The 23,816-nt window shown below is 46.6% G+C and overlaps 1 protein-coding gene across 1 annotated transcript in view; it reads right to left on the bottom strand.

The window, feature by feature from the left end:
- Positions 1-5,673: 5,673 nt before the first annotated feature.
- The window catches only part of CLEC17A (C-type lectin domain family 17, member A), a 24,670-nt gene continuing 6,527 nt past the window's right edge, over positions 5,674-23,816 (bottom strand). Inside the window, exons 2-12 of the mRNA XM_008566050.1 lie at positions 16,315-16,386; positions 14,904-14,936; positions 14,771-14,821; positions 14,645-14,686; positions 13,797-13,838; positions 13,028-13,168; positions 12,880-12,942; positions 10,818-10,913; positions 10,484-10,635; positions 6,998-7,107; positions 5,674-5,806 (exon numbers count right to left, since the gene is read on the bottom strand). Coding sequence (XP_008564272.1) covers positions 5,674-5,806; positions 6,998-7,107; positions 10,484-10,635; positions 10,818-10,913; positions 12,880-12,942; positions 13,028-13,168; positions 13,797-13,838; positions 14,645-14,686; positions 14,771-14,821; positions 14,904-14,936; positions 16,315-16,386 — 935 coding nt within the window. The remainder of the gene's footprint in view (positions 5,807-6,997; positions 7,108-10,483; positions 10,636-10,817; positions 10,914-12,879; positions 12,943-13,027; positions 13,169-13,796; positions 13,839-14,644; positions 14,687-14,770; positions 14,822-14,903; positions 14,937-16,314; positions 16,387-23,816) is intronic.

The following is a 23,816-nucleotide window of genomic DNA, read 5'->3' as shown; positions in this document are numbered from 1 at the left end:
TGGAGACATTTTTGGTTATCATGACTGGGGCAAAGGGGTTCTACTAGCATCTAGTAGGTAGAAGCCAGGAATGCTGCTAAACATCCTGCAATGCACAAGACAGCCCCCGCCCCCACAAGAAAAGAATTATTCACCTGCAAATGTCAGTAGTGCTGAACTTGAGAAATACCGGTCTGAGCTAACCAGGCTGCTCTCATTCCCATTTTCTAGAGGTCAGTTTAGCATGGACATTTAGATCAGTTCTAGCCAATGAGATATAAGAAAAACCTACTGGAAAATATTTTTTCTCCTTCATAAAAACAAAGACACAATGGACAGTTCCTGGTTTGGGCTGTTATCTTACATTAGTATGATTCCTGGAGAAAAGATGAAGAAAAACAAAAGATGAAAAAAGAAATACTATGGATGGAAGAGTGGAAAGATGGGAATAATCTGGGCTTTTATGACATCATTAAGTTGCTGAACCAACCCTTGGACTTTTTCCTATGTAAGATGAATAAGCCCCTATTGTCAAGATGCTTTGGGTCAGGTAGTCCATTACTTGCAGCCCAAAGCATCCTTCCTTATGAACCAATTGTGTCTCTTGTCCACTTCTCCATCAAGGCAATGAGATCCCAGAATCAACTCATCTAAGGGCCATTACAAATGTATGCTTTCTGATCTCAACAAGAATCTCCATGCTACCTGGAACTCTCTCTTCCTACCCCAAGTCAACTTCCCCCCATGGGAGTTTTTCACCTCCTTCCTCAATCCTCACCACCGTTCCTTTTGTGGAAGGCAGAAGACCTTTTCTCCTACTTCAAAGAGATCATAAAAAACAGCTGATGGAAACTCTTGACTTCCTGACATCCTTTACAAATATATCCACATCCATACCCATCCTTGCTGCTTTATCTCATCGATATCCATTGCTTCCTCCTTGATTCTGCCACAAGGGCAGAGGGATTTCCCCTCTTGTTTAAGACAAACCCCTTCCTCTGTGCTTTAGACCCCATTCCCTTCTCCTCTTTGGGGACCTTTCTCCATTGATTACATCCTCTCTCTCCTGAGTCCTACATCTTCCTCTCACTCTCTCTCCTGGTTCTTCTTTGGTGGTATTTAATATGCTAAAGAAGGGTAAGCAAAATTTTTCTGGAAAGGACCAGATAATAATAAATATTTTAGACTTCTCAGGGCACATACACATAATATATATGATGTATGTATATAGGGGTATGGATGTATGTATTTAGGGGTATGGATGTATGTATATCCCTTTCGACATGTAAAAACCATTCCTAGCCCACCAGCCATACAAAAATGAGATGCAGGTGGGATTTGCGTAATATATATGATGTATGTATATAGGGGTATGGATGTATGTATTTAGGGGTATGGATGTATGTATATCCCTTTTGACATGTAAAAACCATTCCTAGCCCACCAGCCATACAAAAATGAGATGCAGGTGGGATTTGCCCACATCCTGCCCCTGGCAGTAGTTTGCTGGCCCCCATGCTAAAAAGGAGAAATGAGAGATTCCAGGAGAATGACCACCTGAACATGTCTTGATTCCCTTTAGTCCCTATCCTACCGTATCTGTCTCTTTGAACCAAAAGTCTGCTGGGATCCATGGCACCTGGGTAGGAGTGAGGTTGGTGTCTCTGGGGGAGCCCCTGAAGGGAAATCTGGGGGGTGAAATGTCTCCCCCTCCCCCATGCATCAGGTGTAAAGTTGTCAGACAAGCTGCAGGGTACTGTGGGGTGAGGATCAAACACAATTCATCTTGGGAAGAGTCAGGCCCACAGGGATCCATGGACCTCCTAGAATAAAGTGAACATCATCCCCATGTATATGTGACACCTCTGGTCCCCAAGACCCCAAAGAGGAGCCCCGTTCCTGAGTGTAAGAGGAAGTGAGGAAACTGGGATACAGGGAGGTGCCTCTACATACCTGCCTGGTGCACACACCCCTGTCTGCTCTGCACACCTGCCTGCTGTACACACCTACCCGATGCAAATTCTGAAGAGCCAGAGAAGTAGCTTAGAAGATCACATGAAAGAAATATCCCAAAGCACAGGGCAAAATGCCAAAAGATAAAATTTATGAAGGGAAAAAAGTCAGACTGGGTGATCTAATATGGGAATAATAGGAGTATTTGGAAAAGAAATAGGGAAGCATGTTCAGGTCCCTTCTACCCAAAAAGTCCCTCCATAACCTCCTCTCTTGCTCAATCATCGCTCCATCGCTCTCCTCATCACAGCCAAAATTCTAGGGGGAAAAGTTGTTTACACTCTGCTGTCTCCACTTCCTCCCACCCCCTCACTGCTCAAAGTTGCACTGCAGTGTGACTTCTTCCTCTAACACACCCAAGAATGACTCAATGTCCCCAATGCTTCCTCAGTGCTAAGTCCACTGGCTGATTCTCAGTCTTATCTAACTTTGCTTTTGGGTTGCATCTTACTGTATTGATCCCTTTTTCCTCTTGAGGCATTCTCTTCTCTTGCTTTCCCTGATGCCACACTATCCTCCTATGGGTGTGGTCAAATCATTCTAGTCTGCCCAGGACTTTCCCAACTTAATTCCTCAGTCCCAAGCAAACCAGAACCATTTTGCAAGCTTGTCTTCTCCTGTCCCTTAGCATCTTCATTTTGATTCACCCAAAAGCAAAATCTGAGATAAGGATTTGAGAGCAAGTAGGTTATTTTGGAAGTGATCCCAGGAAACACCAGCAAGGATGAGAAAAAGCGAGGCAGAGAAAGAAAGGCAGCCAATACAAGATGTGTTAGGTGATGTGTTATTCAGCAGGCTACCACTGTAGGAAACTGAAGCTTGGTCCCATAGGAAATCTCAAAGGAAAATGTAAAACATGCATCTCAGAGTCATCTCTCCTAAAGGGTGAGGGAGTTGGGATATGTATACACCAAGTCCAGGCTTGGGTTTAAGGCTGTTCCAGGAAGCATTTTTCCCCTGGAATTTCCCACCTGCCATGCGGCACATCACGTGGACTCTGGTGGCAGCTGCTGGCTGTTAGAAGTCAGTAAAAAGGTGAGGATCAAGAATACAGGCAGGGCATGATCTCATCTGCTACACACAAGATTCCATTCTATACCATTCCTTACTTGACAGGAGAAGTTCTAAGAACTTCAGCAAAAGTTCATGAACCACCCAAATTTAATGGGTTGTGTTTGTAAGCATTGTTTCCTCCCCTGTCTCTGTTAATGATAACTCAATCTTTCCTATTGCTTAGACTGAAGACCTTGGAGTCATTCTTTCCTCTTTCTCTCATACCCCTACCTAAACCACCAGCAAATCCTATTAACTGTATCTTTAAAATAGACTCCTCTGACCTTCAAATTGGACTCCTTGTCCTCATCATTGCTTATCTACATTATCGTAAGTAACCCCAGGAAAACCACAATGATTACTAGCCACAGACCCAGAACTCAGTCCCTGGTCTCCTCTCTCATCCCAGGATGTCTGTTCCAACAACACTACACTGTTCCTTTCCCATAATAACCAGCCGAGACCAGAGCTACAAGGTCAGGGTCCTCAGGGATAATTCAAGTGTACAGATAATCTCTCAGGAGGCAGCAGATGCTGCAGAAAAAGACCAATCATTTCAGGAACAGACTGAGTCCAAATCCTAGCTGCACCATTTATCCACTAAATGGCAATGGACAAGCCATGAGACCCCTCTGGACCTCGGTTTTTCCAGCTACAAAATGGGGTTGGTCATGATTTCAACCTCAAAGAGTCATGGAGAAAATTAAGTGAGAGCCACTGCTTGTAGCAAGCACATAATACATGCTTGATAGACCATAGCTATTATTTTTATCCACCAAGAGCATCCAACCTTTGCTCCCCTGGACCCAATAGGGTAAAAGGGGACCTCTTTCATGTTGCCCTCTCTGTCTGCGATGAGACAACTGTGAGAGATGCGGAAGGGAGATAGGTTGGGGCCAGCTCTACGTGGGCTGCCCAGCATGACTCAGAGATGTGACCACAGCCCCTGCTTCCCCATATATCAACACATATATTGTAGGAAATGGAATTTTCCCCTTCTGAGATGCAGGAACTTCCCCTGACCCCAGACAAACTGTTGTTTGAACCAATGGTCCCCTGGGTGGAAGGCATAGAACATGACACCCACCCACTCTGCAGGCTGTGGACGGTATGGGGGGCTGGTTTTGGTAGTGATGAGTTGGGGTAGGCGTAGATATGGGGGGGCAGGAATAGAGAGAAGAGGAAGTAAAGTGAGGCCCACCCTCCCCCTCCACCAAGGACCCTCCATAATCACCTGCTCTCAGTCAAAACAGGGAAGATTCTGTTCTTAGTCAATGACACTTGTTGATAAATAAATTGATCAGTTTGGAGAATGTCTATCCACCCACAAATACAATGCAAGGATTGTCCAAAGGGATTACCATGTTGAGTTGTGCTTAGCTGGGGGTAGTACTAGCCCTCAATTTGCTGTTTTTTGGTGGTCACAATGACCATGGGACCCCGCTGGCATTTAGTGAATGTCATGGGCTGAATTTCGTTCCCCCCAAAACATACACATGTTGAAATCCTAACCCCAAGTACATCAGAATATGACTGTATATGGAGATGGGGTTCTTAATGAGGCAATTGAGGTAAAGTGAAGGCATTGGATGGGCCCTAATCCAATATGACTTGTGCCCTCATAAGAAGAGAACATTAGGACACAGATGCGCACAGAGGAAAGACCATGCAAAGACACAGGGAGGAGGAGGAAAACATCTACAGACCAAGGAGAGAGGCCTCAGAAGAAACCGACCTTGCTGACACCTTGATTTCAGACTTCAGGCTTCCAGAGCTGTGAAACAATAAACGTCTGTTGTTGAAGACACGTGGTCTATGGTACTTTGTCATGGTAGCCCTAGCAAACTAACACAGTGGCAAGGACCACACACCAACGTGCCGTTTTGAGAAGCAATAACATTGCAAGAGCTGATAGCCCCAGAAAGTTCATACAGAAGTAAAGTGAGTTAAATCATTGAAGATCTATACAACCCACAGACATCTCAAGGACACATGGAGGCAGATATCTCCATCACTGTCCTGTGGATCTGACCAAGTCATGGCCTGACCCAGCTACACTGTGTGGGGGTCTTGCTTTTTCAGACAGTTTTCCTTTCTAGAAAGTTCCATGGGCCAGGTCTTGGCAGAGGTCTGATTCTGCCACCCAGCTTGAGCAAACCTCACCCAAGACATTGAGAAAGTTGCTCATCAACAATGATTTTGCCCCACCCACTTCCCAGAAGCTGGTCCACATCAAGTAAGCAGTCGGAGAGCCCCGTCGCAGCTCATAGTGGTTTAGAGGAGCCAAGGTATTTCATCCCGGGCTCAGTGTCAGAACTGGATCCCTCAGGGCCAGCATCACTTCCTAAGATCCATGATCAGGAACTTGGTGAATGTTCTCCAGACCCCAGAACTGGGCATGCACCAGCAAGCCCTGGCTGTCCTTCCAGCTCCACATCCATCCAGGCGAGCCCAAGTCCTCACCCTACAAATGACCTGACTTGCCTCCCTGGGAGCTTGATACATCCAGGGTGCTGTTCCTGTTTGGGGGATATCCATGTCAGTTCATTGAAGAGACAAGGACTGGAGATGCTCATCTCTGAGAGTGAGGGACCCTCGGATATGGATCCCCCTCCTCAGCCTTGGGATTCAACAGGAACATTTGCGCTCACAAATCCAATAGGTAGTTTTGTCGCAAGAGAGATCATTCCAGGTGCCACCTTTGTTCATGCTGCCACAGTTCTCTTCATTGATGTTGTTGGGTTCCTGTGGGTCCCAGAAGCTAGACGGAGGGAAAAGTGGGGAGAAGGAGGGATGAACAGGGGGAGCACAGAGGATTTTTAAGATGGTGAAACTATTCTGTATGATACTGTAATGGCAAATACATGTCACGACGTATTTGTCAAAACCCTAGGGCCAGCCCGTGGCTCACTTGGGAGAGCGTGGTGCTGACACCACCAAGTCAAGGGTTAAGATCCCCTTATTGGTCTTTAAAAAAAAAAAAAAAAAAAAACGTAGAACTTACAACACAAAGAGTGAACCTTAATGTAAACTACAGACTTTAGTTAATAATAATGCATCGGTATATTATTATAATAATAATGCAACGTGAGACCAGGGATCCAGGCTTCTGCTAGGCAATCACTGGCTATGGAATGACCCCAGTGGAAATGTGATAACCTCCTGTGTGAGCAAGTTCTCATTCAGCTGAGGACAACTTTCCAGAAAAAGCATTACTGTGAGCCTTTAGCAGCCAATGCTCCCTGCTGGGGGGTGGATGCACCAGCCCCATAACGTGATCTGAGCTGGGCACTCTCAGGGTCGTGCCATGCCATGCCATCTCTTTTTAGGGAGTCATGCCTCCTGCCAGGAATCTTTACTAAAATATGAGATCCTGCTCATCATTTTGGCAAATCAAAATCTTTCTCTTCCTTATCCCCAAATGTTGGCCTGGGGGCTTGGTCTATTTGAGCAGTTGTACAAAAATGTTGAGATGCTTCAATGGAGGAAAAATTACAGATACAGGGACCAGAGGCCCTGTCACCAAAAAAAAAAACACCTTTGTGCTGCCCCTGTCTAGCCCCACCCTGGGATTCTGGAGAATCTGTTGGCTTGGCTACAAGGATGACAAGCACACGGGGAAGAGGGAATGCCTGGTGTGGTATCGAAATAGTTAAACCTCGGTGCTACATCCGCACCCCACCCCCCAACAGGGTCCCTAGTCCCTTCTATGTCAGGCATAAACCCTTTAGTTGTTGTGGGGATATCCAAGGGACAGCAGGAGACCTTCAGGAGCTTAAGGGCAATGGTATTTTGCCAACCAGGAGAGAAATTTTTCTATCTTTAAATCAGTACAGCCGTCCTAGTAAGAACCAGCCCCTGACTCCTTCAACCACACACCCATCCCCTTCTCCTCTCCCTGGTCAGGGTCTACAAAGGAAGCAGAGAGACCCTGGGAGCCCTGGACACTTGCCTTAACGTGACGGGTGACCCATCCAGCCACCTCCAGTCCCCTTCTTGTTTCCTGTCATTCAGCCCCAGCCAGTACACCCGTGGAGAGCCATGAGCCTTGGCCACAAAATTCTGCAAATACAAATTTCATTCAACCATTGGTTCCTCTACATGACCGTCAGGGGCTTGGAAATGCTGCCCTCCATGCCCCTCCCAGTCCCCATGGTATGCAGAGCAGAATCAATACCTTCCTCCCACTTTAGCAGGTATGGTGGGAATAATCCTGCTAGGTTCTCATACAGCCTGCGAACCACTCTGTGCCCCAGTTTCCCCATCTGCAAAATGGGATGATAACAGTAGCTACCTCCTCATAGGTCGTGGTGAGGATTAAATGGATTAATATGCTTAAAGGGCTCAGAACAGTGTCTGGCACACAGCAAGTACTACAACATGTTAACATTTAACATCATAACATTTATGTCATGTTTTTGGCAATAGTAACTGATGATTTTTGGTTTCCCCTGTACATTCGCCTCACCCTGCAGACCTAATCTGCATCCAGACAGCAAAGGACCTCATTGCTTCAGCAAAAGAATAAAGGAAGTAGAAAAGTGAGAGAAAGGGGACTTCCTGGTTTTAGAATTTCAAAAGCCTAGGCCTTTGGAAGAAGAGAAAGGACTTATGTCAAAGACAAAAGGATTAGGAGGAAAATATGATTAAAGGCAACTCCTCTTCCAGGTGAATTAATTTATATGAGGGAAATCAGACCAGTGATTGTAGGGGTGGATGTGGTGGCAGTTAACTAGAAAAAGGATAACAGAGGACTTTCTAGGGTAGAGGAAACATTGCAAATCTTGGTTAGGTTGACAATTACGTGGGTATATACATTTGCCAAAACTCACTGAACCTACACTTAAGATCTGTGCACTTTACTATGCAAATCACACCTCACTCACCCAACCAAACCAAGATTCCCTAAAATGTGGGAGGAGAGATTGCAACGGGAAGGAAGTTATAACCTGTAGACATAGTGAGTCCCAGAAAGGGAGAGAAACCCTGCACCTCGTCCCTGGTGAGCCCCAGGTAATAGCAAAAAAAGGGGAAAAAATTGGGTTTGGAGACTCTAAGAAGCAGAAGGGACCCGGGCACTATTTCCTGGGTAAAGCCCCAGGGAGGTGTCAGGAAACCAGAGAGAAGAAAGAGCTTCCTGTCCCATCAAACTGGATGGAGCCTTAGAGGATCTCACAGTCTCGTATACCCCAGAATAGGGTAGAAGGAGCAGAGAGAGTCCTTGTGCCCAAGAACAGCAGGGAAGAGGTGGGGAGACCTCCAGACCCAAAAGGCCTTGCTGACAGGAGAATAAGGTGCCTTAGGAGCAACCTGGGTGGTCCAATGACTGACTGCCAGAAAACCAGAAGAACAGCCAACGTTTAGAGCATCCTTACTGTCCACCAGACACCAAGATGAGGCAGTTTAAGAAGAGGGAGTTTGGGCTGGTCAGTTAGCTCAGTTGATTACCACGCAGCCTTGTAATACCAAGGTCAAGGGTTTGGTTCCCTATACCAGCCAGCCACCAAAAAAAAAGAAGAGGGAGCCCAACTGTCTTGGCCAATGCAGGATCCCCAATGCTTAGAATAGTGCCTAGCACGTAGTAGGTGCTCAGGAAATGTTGGTTAAATTCATTCATTAATAAATGAGCTATGTACTTTGGACAGCTTATGTGATCCTCATCATGACCCACTGAAGCAGGTATTATTATACCAATTTTGTAGATGGGAAAACTGAGGCACAGAGAGGTTAAATAACTTGTTCAGGATCATTTAGTCAGTGGATGTCCCAGTAGATAACAGTTTGGAATAAGAACATTAAGGATCAGACACATGCTTCCCTCGACCTTGACCCCACCACAAGCTGTCCCCATTCGGAAGAAAAATGTGGGACCCCAACTGAGATTAAATCCTCACCATCCTGGTAAAATGGGAGCTCAAAAGAACTAAAATGAGTAATTTAAAGTAAATAAAGTTATATTTCTTGTGAACCTGAGTTTAGGGAGGATGATTTGTGCCTGCCCTGCTTACGTTATCTATTTTAATCCCTTCAAAAACCCTCTATGTTACTCATGCAAATGATGCTATGAAATAGAGGGATAAAAAGTAAAGGGGACAAAAAAAAAAAAACAGAGAGGACATAGAGGTAAAAAATAACAGTAAGATGATATACCTAAATCCAACCAAATCAATAATTATATTCAATTTAACTGGTCTAAAAACACCAATTAAAAGCCAGAGATTGTCAGATCAGATTTTTAAAATCCAAAACCCAACTATATACTGTGTACAAAAAACCCACTTGAAATATAATGACACAGGGGTAGGAGGTCCAGCCGGTTGGCTCAGGTGGTTAGAGTGCAGTGTCATAATACCAAGGTCAAGGATTCAGAGCGCCATATTGGCCAGCAGTGAATAAAGGGGGGGAAAAAAAAAGATGGAAAGAATATATAAATAAATAAATAAATATAATGACACAGAAAAACAAAAAAAAATACAAAACAAATATAATGACACAGCTACATTAAAAGTAAAAGGACAGAAAAATATAAACCACACAAACAGTAATAAAATAGCGCTATAATGATTATGGTCAAGAGCATGGACTTTGAAGCCAGTTATCTGGGCTGAAATCCGAGCTCTGACACTTACTAGTTGTAAGTGACCACAGGCAAGTTGCTTAAGTGTCCTGTGTGCCTCAGTTTCCTTCTCCATAAAGTATAAACAGTATGTACTATGTGCAAAGGGTAATAGGACCTAACTGTAGTAGTATTAAGTCATTAAAGTTGTTTGCAAATATTCCAATTCTCCTTTTGGATGCACACAGGTGAGACCTCGTTTCCCTACCACCTTGAAGGATAGGAGTGTCCACATGACTCACTTTGTGAGTACAAAGAAGCAGAAAACAGACTCTCAAAGTCATGTATGATTTGCCTCATACATTTTCACCAATGAGCTATGGAGACCATTACTCCAACGTAACATAACCTCTCCTGACTGATACACTAATGTGCGTGGTTGTTGTGATGACCGCAGATGTTAATGCACATAAGATGTAAGGTGTTTGGAATACAGCCTGGAAAATAGAACGAGCTACCTAAAAGATAGTCATTATTATATTCCCATGTTAGAAATTAAATTGAGAATTGTAGAGGTTAAATAAAACAATCGATGCTGATAACACCAAGGTCAAGTGTTTGGATCCCATACCAGCCAGCCACTCACACACTCACACACACACACATACACACACTCAGGATATGAGCTCAAACAAAGAGGATATACTTATCCTCTTAACCTCTGCATGATACTATCTCAGTTAAGAGTTTGCTATTAAAGTTTTAGTAGCTCAAAAGTAATTCCAAATTTCCCTCCATCCAGGGGAGGATAGGATGTGTGACTGCCGGAACAGAGGCAGGCTGGCCCTGATGGTTGTCAAAGCCTCGGCAGGGATAGCTCACCTGCTCAGCAAAGCTACTGATGATGACCAAATGAGAGTAATTCTCCTGGCAGAACGTCCGGGCTCCATCCCATGTCTTGGTGCTTGGGGAAAAGTAGTAACATTTGCCCTCAAAAGGAAGCCATCCTTCAGGGCACGTGACCCTGTTGCACCCTAAGGACAGGATAGGATGCTGTCAGGGTGGCCTTAGAGCCAGAACCATGTATTTGTACTTGCTCAACTCCAGGGGGCACCATTTACATAGACTGCACTGTGAATCCGCTCCCATGGAGCTGTGCAATGGGCTGGCTCTGCCATACCCTCCATCTCTGGGCAGTTCCCCATGTCTCACTGACCTAATAAGCCTCGAAGTTCCACCAGGGACTGGTTGGTGTCATCTCTTACATGGTCAATGTCCTTCTTCAGGCCAGCTAGCCCTGCCATGCCAGTCACTGTCAGAAAGGATGGGCTTCATTGAGGGCTAAGGAACCAGAACCCCATCCACTCCCCTACCTACTTACTGCTGACTGCAGACACATCAGAGAAGCAAGAGTTGTGCTCCTCACTACATCTGCATCCTAGAGAATCATGCTAAAATTCAAAAACCACATGCTCAATGCCCAGGGGACCTACAGTGGCTCAGAGGACAGAGCAACCCCTGGAACTCAGGGAAGGTGGGGGATGGTGGGCATCCTGTAGGAGGTGGGTTCTGAAGGAAGAGGGTGATTCAGAAATGGTGAGGGAGGAGGGCACAGCAGGCATGGGCTACCTTAAAAGCAAGATGCAGAGACAAGGATGTTGGGTGCAGTAGGGGTGGGGAGGAACCTCAGAGGAGCTGGAGCTCGAAGCAGGATGAGGTCTGATGTCTGGGTCCTTTGAATACCAAGCAAAAGGTTTCACATGGGACTCTGGGCAATGAGAAGGCATTGATGGGTTTTGAGCAGAAGAGTGGTTTGACACAAGGCAGTCGGGAGTGGAGCAATTCTTGGACTTCAGCAGTCATGGTAGAGGCCAGCCGAGCACAGGAGATTCTTCTACAAGTAGCATGTGCATTCTCACTGCTCTCTCACTAAGTTTGCCCTCTTGCAATGCTCTCTAGCTCAGTAGAGGGCCCTTCTATTGGATGAGACAGAAATATAAGTTATGTGTGTGTGTGCGTGTGTGTGTGTGCATGTGTGTGCGTGTGTGCATGTGCATGTGTGCGTGCCTGTGTGTGCATGCTTGCACGTGCGTGTGTGCGTGTGTGTGTGTGCATGTGTGTGCGTGTGTGCATGTGCATGTGTGCGTGCCTGTGTGTGCATGCTTGCACGTGCGTGTGTGCGTGCGTGTGTGCGTCCGTGTGTGTGCACATGTGTGCGCGTGTGTGCGCGTGTGTGTGCATGTGTGCACGTGTGCGTGTGCGTGTGTGTGCGTGTGTGCGCATGTGCGTGTGTGTGCGTGTGTGTGCGCATGTGTGTGCATGTGTGTGTATTATCCTGATGCTCCTCCCTCTTGCTCACCACCATTCCTAATCCATCCCCAGCTCCTGTCAATTTTACCTCCTTAAACATTTCTACTCCACCACTTCTCTCCATCCTCAGGTCCACTAGCTTCATTCAAACCACCATGGTCTCTCACCTGCCCAACTACATCATCCTCCTCCCTTGTATTTACAATGTTACCTCCTACCACAGGGCCTTTGCACATGCCTGAGAGTCTCAACACCTCACCTGGTTAATTCCTTCTCCTCTTCCTTCACTCAGCTGCAGCACCATTTCCCTAGGGAGGCCCTCTAATACCCCCCAATCCAAATATATGGTCAAGATTTCTTGTTAGACACTTTCAGAGAACTGTATCACACTCCTTTTCACTATTCATAGAAATTTGAAATTTCATGCTTGTTTGGTTGATAATTTGATGAATGGCTGTCCGTGCCTGTGCTGTCCAGTGAAAATAAAATGTGAACCAATTACATAATTTTAAACTTGCTAGTGGCCACATTTTTAAAAGGTAAAAGAAACAGTTAAAATTAATTTGAATTATATATTTTATTTATCCCAATATATCTACAATATTATCATTTCAATATGTAGTCAATGTTTAAAAATTATTAGTGGGATATTTTACATGTTTTTGTAGCAAGTCTTTGAAACAGGTGTGGTTATAGCTATAGCACATCTCAGTTCACATTGGCCAGGTTTCAAGTGCTCAACAGGTAGAGTTGGCCACCATGGCCAATGGAGGTCTCTACACACACACACACACACACACACACTGCACAGGGACAGGGACTGTGTCTGGTGTGTTCACCATTCTGCCCTCCAGTACCTAGCACAGTACCTAGCAAAAATGGGGGTGGGGTTGGTCTTGGAGTTGGGTTTGGTGATTGTGCTTGGTGCTCAATGTGCATGGCATGCAGCCACGACTGAAAGTACTCACCATTTGCTTGCCACTCCATCTGCTGAAAGGTTAACATCCTCAGTTCTTCCACCACCTCCTGGTCTATGAGAAAGAGTCCAGCATAAACCCAGGTCCTCCCACACCCCATCCTCAATCCCCCTCCATTCCCCATCCTGGCCCTACTCACACTTAATCAGAGTCACAGTCAGACTGATGCAGCCCAGGAGCAGTGAAATCACCACCAGCAGACACAGGTACACCATCCATCTCTCCTCCTGGTAGCACCCAGGACCCCCAGACTTCTGACTGAGCCAGGGTACTGGAGTTGCTGGGGGAGTGGAGGTAGAGACAAACAGTCTGACACTGGTGCTTCAGGGAGCAAGGAAGGGACCCTTGGGCCTTTCTCCAAGAGCAGGGGGACAGAGGTCTGTAGTCATGACTATTTCACCAAATGTGGTCGGCGAGAAAGTGTCAGGGGGAGTGAGCCCTGAGGAGGCCCAGAGCATTTATGGAGCACTTACTGTGTGCTAAGCATCATGTACTTCCTTCTTATCTCATTGGATGCTCACCCTTATGATGTAGATATAAGTAGTATTCCCATTTTGCAAGTAAGTAAACTGAGGCTTGGTGAGGTTACACGTGACGTGGACCCAGCTCTGCCCTCAATATCTATGACACATTGTCTTCTACTGTCCAGCTGCTCCTGCCCAAGCTGCTCCCCATTCAGGGAAGCCTGTAAACCCTTGTTCTGGGGCAGAGAATGCTTCCCACATCTTATGCAAACATGAGGTGGGGCCTGAAGAATACCCAGCAGACACCCTGCATCCCTGGGGACCTGGCCTAGGCTCAGGGAGGGGCAGCTTCTGAAAGGAGAAGTTTTTATGACCCAGGGTCTCGCTTCAGAGCTGTAGATCTGAATCATAAATGGGCCACCATGAGAGGGGATGAGGACTTACAGGACAGGGATGGCTGGAATGGGGGAGGCTCCAGATCAGCACCTGGGAGAAAGAGGAAGACAGGTTTATTCAGAAGTTGCCATAAGACTCTGACTTCCAAGATCAACAACCCCTGCTTTGTTCTCTGGTCAGATTTGGGGGACTGAAAGGAAACGTCCATCTGGATAAGGAAAATGTGGTATGTATACACCACGGAATACTACTCTGCCATAAAAAAGATTGAAATTCTGCCATTCACAACAACACAGATGAGCTTGGAGAAAATTATGTTGAGTGAAGTAAGCAAATCACAGAGAGAAAAGTACCACATGTCCTCACTCCGAAGTGGGAGCTAAGAAAGAAAGAAGGAAGGGGGCTGGCCCTGTGGCTCACTTGGGAGAGTGTGGCGCTGGTAGCACTGAGGCTGCGGGTTCGGATCCTATATAGGGATGGCCAGTGCACTCACTGGCTGAGCGTGGTGCAGACCACACCATGCTGAGGGTTGTGATCCCCTTACCGGTCAAAAAAAAAATAAAGAAAGAAAGAAAGAAGGAAAGAAAGACCACAGTGGTGCGTTGGACTCACAGATGGGACAGAGCACACCTAGCCTTGTGTGGAGTGGGGGGAGAGAGGGAGGAGGTCAGGAGTTAATTGCGTGGGGGGCAAGGGGAATAATTGCAATTTGTGATCATGGGCATCCTGATACTATTGATCTGACCGTCACATTCTGGGTGCAGGTGGTGAAGGTCAGCTTTGTACCCCATGAATATGCATAATCAATAAAATTAAATTTTAAAAAATAAAAAGAAAGAAAGGAAACATACAGGTGCCCCCTCTCATGCTTCCTAAGGGGTCTTCCCATTGCTCACCCAGTTGAGGAGATACGCAGGTGACAGGGGTAAGGTCCAGGCCTGGAAGGGATCAAAAAAGACAATGGTCATTCACAGTAGGGCTTCAGCCAGGTGAGCAGGAAGACCCCAGCCCTAGACTCTCACCTGTCATCTTTGGGGACTTGCAAGGAAGTGGGGGGTTCTTGGTTTTCTTTCCTGAGGAGGGAGGAATGGTTGGTCGGGCCCAGAACAGGGCAAAGCCAGCACTGGGTCCCCTGCACCCCCTGCCCCAGCTTACCTGCCCTTGGAGGCCTTGGTGGAGCCATCGAACCTGGAGAAGAGAAGCTCAGGGTTAGGGCTGGTCTGAGGCTAGCATCGAGATTGAAGGAAGTAATGAAAACAGGGTGGAAGGTTGGAGATGGGGTCGTGCAAGGGAATGGAACTGGAGTTAGGGATGAGACAGTGTTAAGGCGGAATGACCAACCAGATTGCCCACAGCTTTCCCAGTTTTAAAACATAAAGTCCTACATCCCAGGAGACCCCCCTGTCCCAGACAAACTGGGACCGTTGTTCCCCCTAAGTTAAAGACACTGGGGATGGGGGTGGAGTTGAGGTGAGGTTGGGTTTAGGGTTGAGTTGGGCTGGAGATGGGGTGGGGTTGAAGATGCGCTGGGGATAGTGCTGGGTATGGGAGTACGGCCGTGATTCCGGATGTGGTTAGGATGGAGGATGGAGTCATTGCTGGGTTTGGGAATGGGGAAAGAGTTGAGGTTGGGCTGGACCTCGGTTGGGTTATGGTGATGAAGTTGGATTTGGGAATGAAAGTGGGGTTGCACTAGGAGATGGGGAGGGGGCTATGTTTGGGAAAGGGGTGGCCCTAAAGGTGGGAATAGGGTTGGTCTTGGAGCTGGGTTTGAGGATCATGTTAGGACAGTGTTGGAGTTGGAGATGGGGCAGCCAATATGCACATCCCAGTTCATCCCCCCTCATGCAAAGCCCCACATTGTCCCTGGACCTCCCAGGGTGGCCCCACTCTGGACTCACAATTGGGGGATGTAGAGCCCCAGTCTACATGGCTCCTGTCCAAAGATGCCAGGGCCACACTGCCACCTGGGCCCCAGGGATCTCTCACGGCCTCTGGGACCCTGGAGGGAGTCAACTCAGGGAAACTTCTCAAATCTCCACTTTTATATCCACTTAGCCTCTTGCTGAACCCTGAGCCGGGCCTGGGCCACCCAAGTCTAAAGAAAACCTGGCCTTTGGGTATAAATGCAAGGAGGTCAGGGAGCCAACCGTCCACTCACAGTTTCTCAAACACCAGCTTTCATGTCTCTGGTACACCCTCCAGTTCTCTCCTGGGCTTGTCTTCCTAACAAATTCCTACCTCAGTATTCCCCCCTCTGATATCCACTTTCCCCCAATATTGTAGGAAGAGCCATCAATTCCCCCTCGGGATTTCTCCAGTCTCTTGGTCCCTCACCTCTCATCCCTGCTCACCCAAGGCTGTGTCCAGAAGTGCCTACCCCATCAGACTGACAGATCCTCATGGGCAGAGCATGGGTTCCAGCGCTCTTGCCATCACGGTGCCTGGCACGGGCTGGGTACATAGAAGGCTTACCATGTGTATACATGCCCAGCTAATGCCCCCAGAGGCCCTGCTCCCTCCATTCCTGCAGGCTAGACACCTGGCCTCCAAGAAGTCCTCTTACCTGGCTTGGGAGGAAGGTCCTTGTACGGTGGCGCCGTATTCTCATAATCATCATCCTCCTCTTCCCTGGCCCCTTCCGGAGGAAAGGGAACTCAGAGCCCAGCCCATTCCCACTTCCATCCCCCAGGCCCTGGTCTCCAGCACCCCCTGCCCCAGGGTGAGGATGCTGTAACCTGGATCTTGACCATAGTGGGTCCCCAGCCCAAGCCTGGCCAGGCCCTACCTCGTGAATCCGAGTACCAAGTGTTAGTATATAGGGTGTGCATGGCTGCAGCTAACACAAGGAGCCTGAGAAGTGGCAGCCAGATCTTGGTGTCTTCTGCCCCTGGTCCTTCCTACCCAGGTGTCTGGGGCCTCTCTCAGTTCCTTTTTCCTTTAAAAGTCAAGTTCATGCAAATCCATCTTGAGGGGAGCCCCTTCCACTCCCAGCCCCACACATGAACTTGTCTTTCTCTCTAGTTTGGGCACCTTCTCTCCTTTTTATTTATTTATTTATTTTATTTTATTTATTTATTTATTTTTTTTTTTGGTGGTTGCCCTGTACGGGGATCTGAATCAATGACCTTGGTCTTATAGTGTTATAAGGCTGTGCTCTAATGCCCTTAGTTTGGATCCATGCGTAGAAGTAACCATGACAACAGCCCCTGCAGCTGAGCTCCTGCAGAGAACCACACCCTGGGTGATAAAGATGGATAAGCTCCTTCCTTCAAGGAACTTTCGATCTAGACTGGAGAAATGACAAACCAGTAAAGAAACAGAAATAAACAACATAGTTTTGGTTTTTACATTTTATTTCTAAAAGTGAGTGAGTATTAGAAAAATATTAATAATAAAAAAACAGAGTAATGGGCTACTATGGGGGCTAATACAAAGAGGTAGTCAGGGAATGCCTCCTGGAGGTGGTGACATTTGTAGCAAGATGGTAAAGTGATAAGTGCTAAGTACCTCCCTCATTCCAGAGTGAAGTGCTAGGACACCAGATCAGTTATCTACGGCTGCATAACAAATTACCCCCAAAACTTTGTGACTTAAGCATTTCTTACCTCACAGTTTCCGTGGAATGAGAGCAGCTTAGCTGGGTGGTTCTGGCCTGGGATCTGTTACATGACTGCAGTCAACCTGTTGCTTGGGGCTGCAGTTCTCTGAAGAATTTGACTGGGGCTGGAGGATCAGCTTTTGAGATGATGCACTCACATGGCTGTTGCTAAAGTGGAAGCCACATGCCTTTTGTGACCTGGACTCACAAGTCACAAACTACAATATCCACTATAGTCTATTTATCACATGGACAGATTCTGAGTCTTCTGGGAGAGGACTACACAAGGTGCTGTGGATGGATTGAATTGTGTCCCGCAGAGTTCATATATTAGAAGCTTCATTCCCAGTGTAACTCTTGAGGGTGGGAAATCCTCTTACGGTAATTTAAAGGTGAGGCCTTAAAGAGGTGACTGAATTGTAGGACCATGCAGTAGTGAATTGATTAATAATGGTGGTCAGAGCGTGGTTCTGAGGGCTTTATAAAAGAGAGTGCGTGAGGAGCTTTCTCTCTCTCTTCTTTCACTTTCTGCCACGTGAGACCCCTGGATCACTGTCGCCACCACCAAGGTCTTCACCAAATGTGTTCCCTGGACTTTGGACTTCCCAGCCTCCGAAACCAAGCAATAAATTTTGCTTTCTTTATAAATCATTCAGTTTCAGGTATTTATGTTATAAGCAACAGAAATGGACTAATACACAAGGGCATGAATACCAGGATGTACGGATCACTGGGGACCATCTTGAAGGCTGGCTACCACAGTCATAGATGCAGAATTTGCAAAACATGAGTGTCATGTATGAGTCATAGATGCAGAATCTGAGCTTGACATAAAGGTATTTAAAAGCTTAAAGTTATAGACAGAGAGAGAAGTCTGTCCAAGCCATGGCAAAACGAGAGGACAGGGTTTTGACTCACACCCAAAATAGCATAAAGCAAAAAGGTAGACATGGGGAAAGGGCTACAGTGGGCGTGGCTGCAGCTTCCGGTATGGCAAGGATGTGGGAGTTTCCCACGAGCCAAGTAAAGCCTGCGGAATAACCAGACTGAAGTTATTTGAAACACCCTGCCCAAGAGGGCAGCCTGCCTATGTTTCTCAAAAGGGCCAATGGCCTTAGAATTACTCATGACTCCCCTCTTCTCTCTCATTCCACGACTAGGGCAAAATAAATTTTCAAAAGCTGGCTGCAACAATATTGCATGTCCTATGTGTTCTTATGCAATGTGACCTTGCCACTACATCAAGAAGTAGAGTCTCAAGGGCTTTAGCCACACACCCCAACGTCCACACCCAGCCCAGCAGCAACCAGTGATACACTGCCGGAAGTACCCTGGGCTCCCAAGCCAGGGTGCTAGGGGGCGCAGGCCTCAGCCATGCCACCCAACATCCACACCCAGCCCAGCCACGACCAAGTTGCCACCAGAAGCCCCCTGGGCTCCCCTGCTAGAATGAGGAGGGTGCCATAGGCCTTGACCATGCCCCCTCCCTCCTCTTTCCCATTCCTTGCTCCTCTCCCCTCTCCCCCTCCCTCCCAACTGCTCCATAACAACATCTTAGAATGTAAAAAAAAAAATGATAATAATAAATAAATATATATTTTTAAATTTTTTAAAACAGAAGTAGAGTCTACATGAATCTTGGCTGGCCTCAGTGACTCTCTTATAACCAACAGATTGCAGTGGAAGTGAATGATAAGTATATAAGGTAATGCATATGTTAATTAACTCAACTTAGCCATTCCATAATGTACACATATTTCGAAACATCATGTTTTTTTTGGTTATTTTTTGTCTTTTTCGTGACCGGTAAGGGGATCGCAACCCTTCGTGTGGTGTTGCCCGCACCGCACTCAGCCAGTGAGGAAACCGGCCATTCCTACATAGGATCCGAACCCGCGGCAGGAGCGTCACTGTACTCCCAGCGCGGCACTCTCCCTAGTGCGCCACAGGGCAGGCCCAAAACGTCGTGTTTTGAAATATACAATTTTTATTGTCAACTAAATAAATGAATTAGAAAAAATAGAATGTAGTAGCAGTGTCAGCTGTCATGTAGCTTCCACTTGACTTCCTCAAATGTGCTCCCAGCAGCCATGTTGGCAGGAAGCCCAAGCTACATGGGGGTCATGTGTAAATGTGTCACTCCACAATCCCAATTGAGGCCAAACTTTAAGTTATCCCAGCTCTGGTGCCAGATGTTTAAGTGAAGACACCTTTTTGATGATACCAGCCCCTCGGCCATTAGAGTCATTTCCAGCCCTTTGAGTCTCCCCATCTAAAGCCCCAGGTATTGTAGAGCAGAAATAAACTCTCCCCACCATGCCCTGTCCCATTTCCTGGCGACTCCCACACTTAGTGCGGTGGTGCCTAGTAGCTGGATATGTGGCCATTCCGTTAGTAATTCTGGTTGGCTCCACCTTCACAGTATATCTGGCATCTGGCCCCTTCTCTACTCCTGGTCTGAATCATCATCCTCTTTTGCCTGGATTACAGTAGCAACCTCCACCTTGGTCTACCTGTTTCTGCCCTGTATTAGCCTGCTGAGTCTGCCATAACAAAATACCACAGACTGAGTGAGTTAAATTTTGTTTTCTCTTCATTCTGGAGGCTGGAAGCCCAAGATGAAGGTTTGGGCATGGTCAGTTTCTGGAAAGGGCTCTCTTCTTGGCTTGCTGGTGGCCGCCTTCTTGCTGTGTCCTCACATGGCCTTTTCTCTGTGTGCTCACACCTGGTGTCTCCTCTTCCTATAAGGACACCAGTCCTGTTGGATTAGGACCGCACCCTGATGACCTCATTTAATCTTTATTATCTCCTTAAAGGCCCCATCTCCACATACAGAATGTTGGGTGTGAGGGCTTCAACTAATAAATTGAGGGGGGACACAATTCCGTTCATAACACTCCCCCCGATTATCCATTTTCCCCCAGAACAATCAGAGTAACATTAAAATCATAGATCAAAATCTGCTGCTCTCCTGCTTAAAACCTTCAATGAAGAAGAGGCTGAATTTTATTTTAACTATAGTTGGAAGTCTACATTTCTAGAAGGATAGTGTTGCTGCATGCTCAGCTATGAAAGTCAGTGGGAAAGGTGGAAAGTCGGAGTTTGGATTTTGTACATGTTAAATGTGAAATGCCTGCTACACAGTCAAGAGAAGTAGAACCGCTGGTTGGATGATCAAGGCTGAAGTCAAGGGAGAGGTTTAGGCAGAAGGTATAAAATTGGGGCCATCAGTTCAAGAAGGTATTTAAGCCATAAGACGGTGTGGGCTGAGGGAGAGAGCATGTGGATAAGGGGTATGTATCAGTTTCCTAGGGATTCCATGACAAATTACCTCAAACTTGGTGGCTTTAAAAAAAAACAGAAATTTATTCTCTTGCAGCTCTGGAGGCAGAAGTCTGAAATCAAGGTGTCAGCAGGGCCGTGCTCCCTCTGGAAAATCTAGAGGAGGATCCAAACTCGCTTCTTCCAGTTTCTGGTGGCTCCAAGTGTTCCTTGGCTTGTGGCCATATCACTCCAGTCTCTGCCTCCATCTTCACATGGCTTTCTTCTCCATGCATTTCTGTGCCAAAAATCTCCCTCTCCTTTGTCTTATAAAGACACCAGTCATTGGATTCAGGGTCCACCCTAAATTTAAGATGATCTCATCTTGACATCCTTCACTTAATTACATCTGCAAAGATCCTTTTTCAAAATAAGGTTACATTTTCAGGTTCCAGGGCGCGGACTTGGATACATATCATTTTGTAGAGACACAATTCAACCCACCACAAGGTCCAAGGACTGAATTCTCTTGGATACCTGGAGTTGAAGCAAAACCAAGAAAGGAGAGGCCGGCCCGTGGCTCACTCCGGAGAGTGCGGTGCTGACAACACCAAGGCGACGGGTTCGGATCCCATATAGGGATGGCCTGTTGGCTCACTGGCTGAGCGTGGTGCTGACAACACCAAGTCAAGGGTTGAGATCCCCTTACCGGTCATCTTTTAAAAAAAAAAAAAACAAGAAAGGAGGCTAAGAATGAACAGCCACAGAGGTGAGAGGAGAAAAGGAGAATGTGGTCTCCCGGACCCAGGTGAGGAAGGAATACAATTCAACTATGCCAAATGCTGCCGAGAAGCTGAGTCAGAGGGGCATTGAGAACAGACCCCTGAACCTGGTGTATTAGTCCTTTTCTGTTGCTTATAATGAAATATTTGAAACTGGGTGATTTATAAAGAAAGTGAAATTTATTGCTTACAGTTTCAGAGGCTGGGAAGTCCAAAGTCCAGGAAACAGATCTGAGAGGATCTTCAGCGGTGGCTTTACAGCAATTTAGGGGTCTCACATGGCAGAAAATGGTAGAGCGGGGAAAGCAGAGAGATAGACTCTACTCTTCTTTAAAGCCCTCAGAACCATAGCCCCTGACCACCATTATTAATCCATTCACTACAACATGGTCCTACAATCCAATCACGTTTCACCTTCAAGACCCCGCCTTTCAATTACCAAAATAGGATTTCCCACCCTCCTACCAGTCACAGTGGGGGCTAAGTTTCTAATACATAAAACTTGGGGCACACAATTCAAGCTTCAGTGAGTTTTGGGGGGACATTTCAATCCACTACGCCTGGCAACGTAGAGGTCATTGATGATCTTCTCCGAAGGACTTTTAGTAGAGTGGGAGGTTTGGGGGGGCCCTTAATGGAGGAAAGACAGTGTGAAGAACCCACAGCAAAGACCACTCTTTGAGAAGTTCTGCTTTAAAGGGGAGCAGAGAAACGAGACATATGGAGGAGGATGTAGGGTCAAAGTCAGGTGGCAGTGGGTGGGGGTTAAGACAGGAGATTTTTACAGAATGTTCTGTGCTGATGAGAAAGTCCATTGAAGATGGAAATCTTTTTTTTTTTTTTGGCTGGCCAGTACCGGGATCTGAACCCTTGACCTTGGTGTCACAAGGCTGTGCTCTAACAACTAAACTAACTGGCCATCCCGTCTCCAGATGATTTTGTAAGTTTCTAATTCCCTGTGTTAAATCCCTTCCTGCTCCAACTACCTGGTGCAGCCTCTATCTTCTGCACTGAACCCTTACCGACAACCCCTCCATGCAGAAACCTCTTCCAGCTATAGTCCTCTTTAGTTCCCACCTGCAACTCATTTTCCCTATCTCTTTCACAGAAAGGGTCCTCATAATGTGTCCTGTTATTTTGTGCTTGACTGAATAATGCCCCCCCAAAAGATATCCACATCTTCGTCTCCAAAAGCTAGGAATGTAATCTTAGGCAAAGGGGGTTTGCAGGTGTGATTTGGGTTTTTTTAAAAGTGAGTCAAGAGAAGCAGTGGGATTGGAAAAGGAACAAAGAAAACTGTAACTGGTCATGATCGGTTAGTTGCAATTGCCACTGCACTCAGACCTGCTGCAGGTGTGATTAAATTAAGCCTCTTGAGATGGAGAGATTAACCTGGATTATCCAGGAAGGCCCTAAATGCCATCACTAGTGTCCTCAGAAAAGGGAGACAGAGGGAGATTTGACACAGAAGAAGAAGGCAACTGGCCACTAAAGCAAGATGCTATGCTGCTAGCTTGGAAGATGCCAAAAGAGGCCTCAAGCTAAGGAATGCAAGAATGTAGCTCCAGATGCTGGAAACAGCAGGAAAACGGATTTTCCCACTGCAGCCTCCTCAGGGAGCTCAGCCCAGCCAGCACCTTGGATTCAGCCCAATTTTTTGGTCTTCTGACCTCCAGAACTGCAAAATAATCTGTTTCTGTTGTCTAAAGCCCCTAAATTTGTGGTAATTTGTTGCAGTTGTCACAGGAAACTGATACATACCCCAAAAAGCAAGACCCCAATTCCCCTTTTATGAGCTTTCCGATAAAAGTAAGAGACAACACAACTCAAATCATCTTAAACAATGAAGAAAATCCATCAGGCCCATGTACAAGTTAAAATATTAGGTTGGGTCACCATAGCAGAGATTTAGAAGATTTGCTTAAATAAAACAGAATTTACTTCTCACCTAACAGTCTCGATATAAGCAATTCAGAGTCTCCACAAGTGGAAAATCTTCCCCAGCACATGGGGAGGGGGTGGCCGCAGCCCTAGTTGTGGTGGAAGGGTGGTGACAGATCAGCCTTCCATTCCATTAAAAGCTCACCCCAGGGGCTGGGCTTTCCCCTGTTATGCTGCCCAATGTCATAGAATCTTTCCTTTGCATGAGGGGCAGGTGTGACTGTACCCATTCGAGAGATGGGGAAATGGAGACTTGCCTGAGATGGAAGTAGAAACTGTCTGCTCAGCAAACACCCTCTAAGCACAGGAGAGCGTCAGACTCCAGATGAATACGGGAGGTCACGGTATATAGGTGGAAAGGACTGACAGCATCTCTGCCCATCAAGGACACTCCTTGTGACGGGTGGGCCTGGGGTAGGTTAATACAATAAAGGCTAGGTGGTGTCATTGTATGCAGGAGAGGGCTACATGGCCAATGCCATC

This window comes from Galeopterus variegatus, unplaced genomic scaffold (genome assembly GCF_000696425.1).
Source record: "Galeopterus variegatus unplaced genomic scaffold, G_variegatus-3.0.2 Scaffold218, whole genome shotgun sequence".
Classification (NCBI taxonomy): domain Eukaryota; kingdom Metazoa; phylum Chordata; class Mammalia; order Dermoptera; family Cynocephalidae; genus Galeopterus; species Galeopterus variegatus.
The sequence above is the reverse complement of the archived record's forward strand: the minus strand, read 5'-3'. Positions and strand labels throughout refer to the sequence as shown.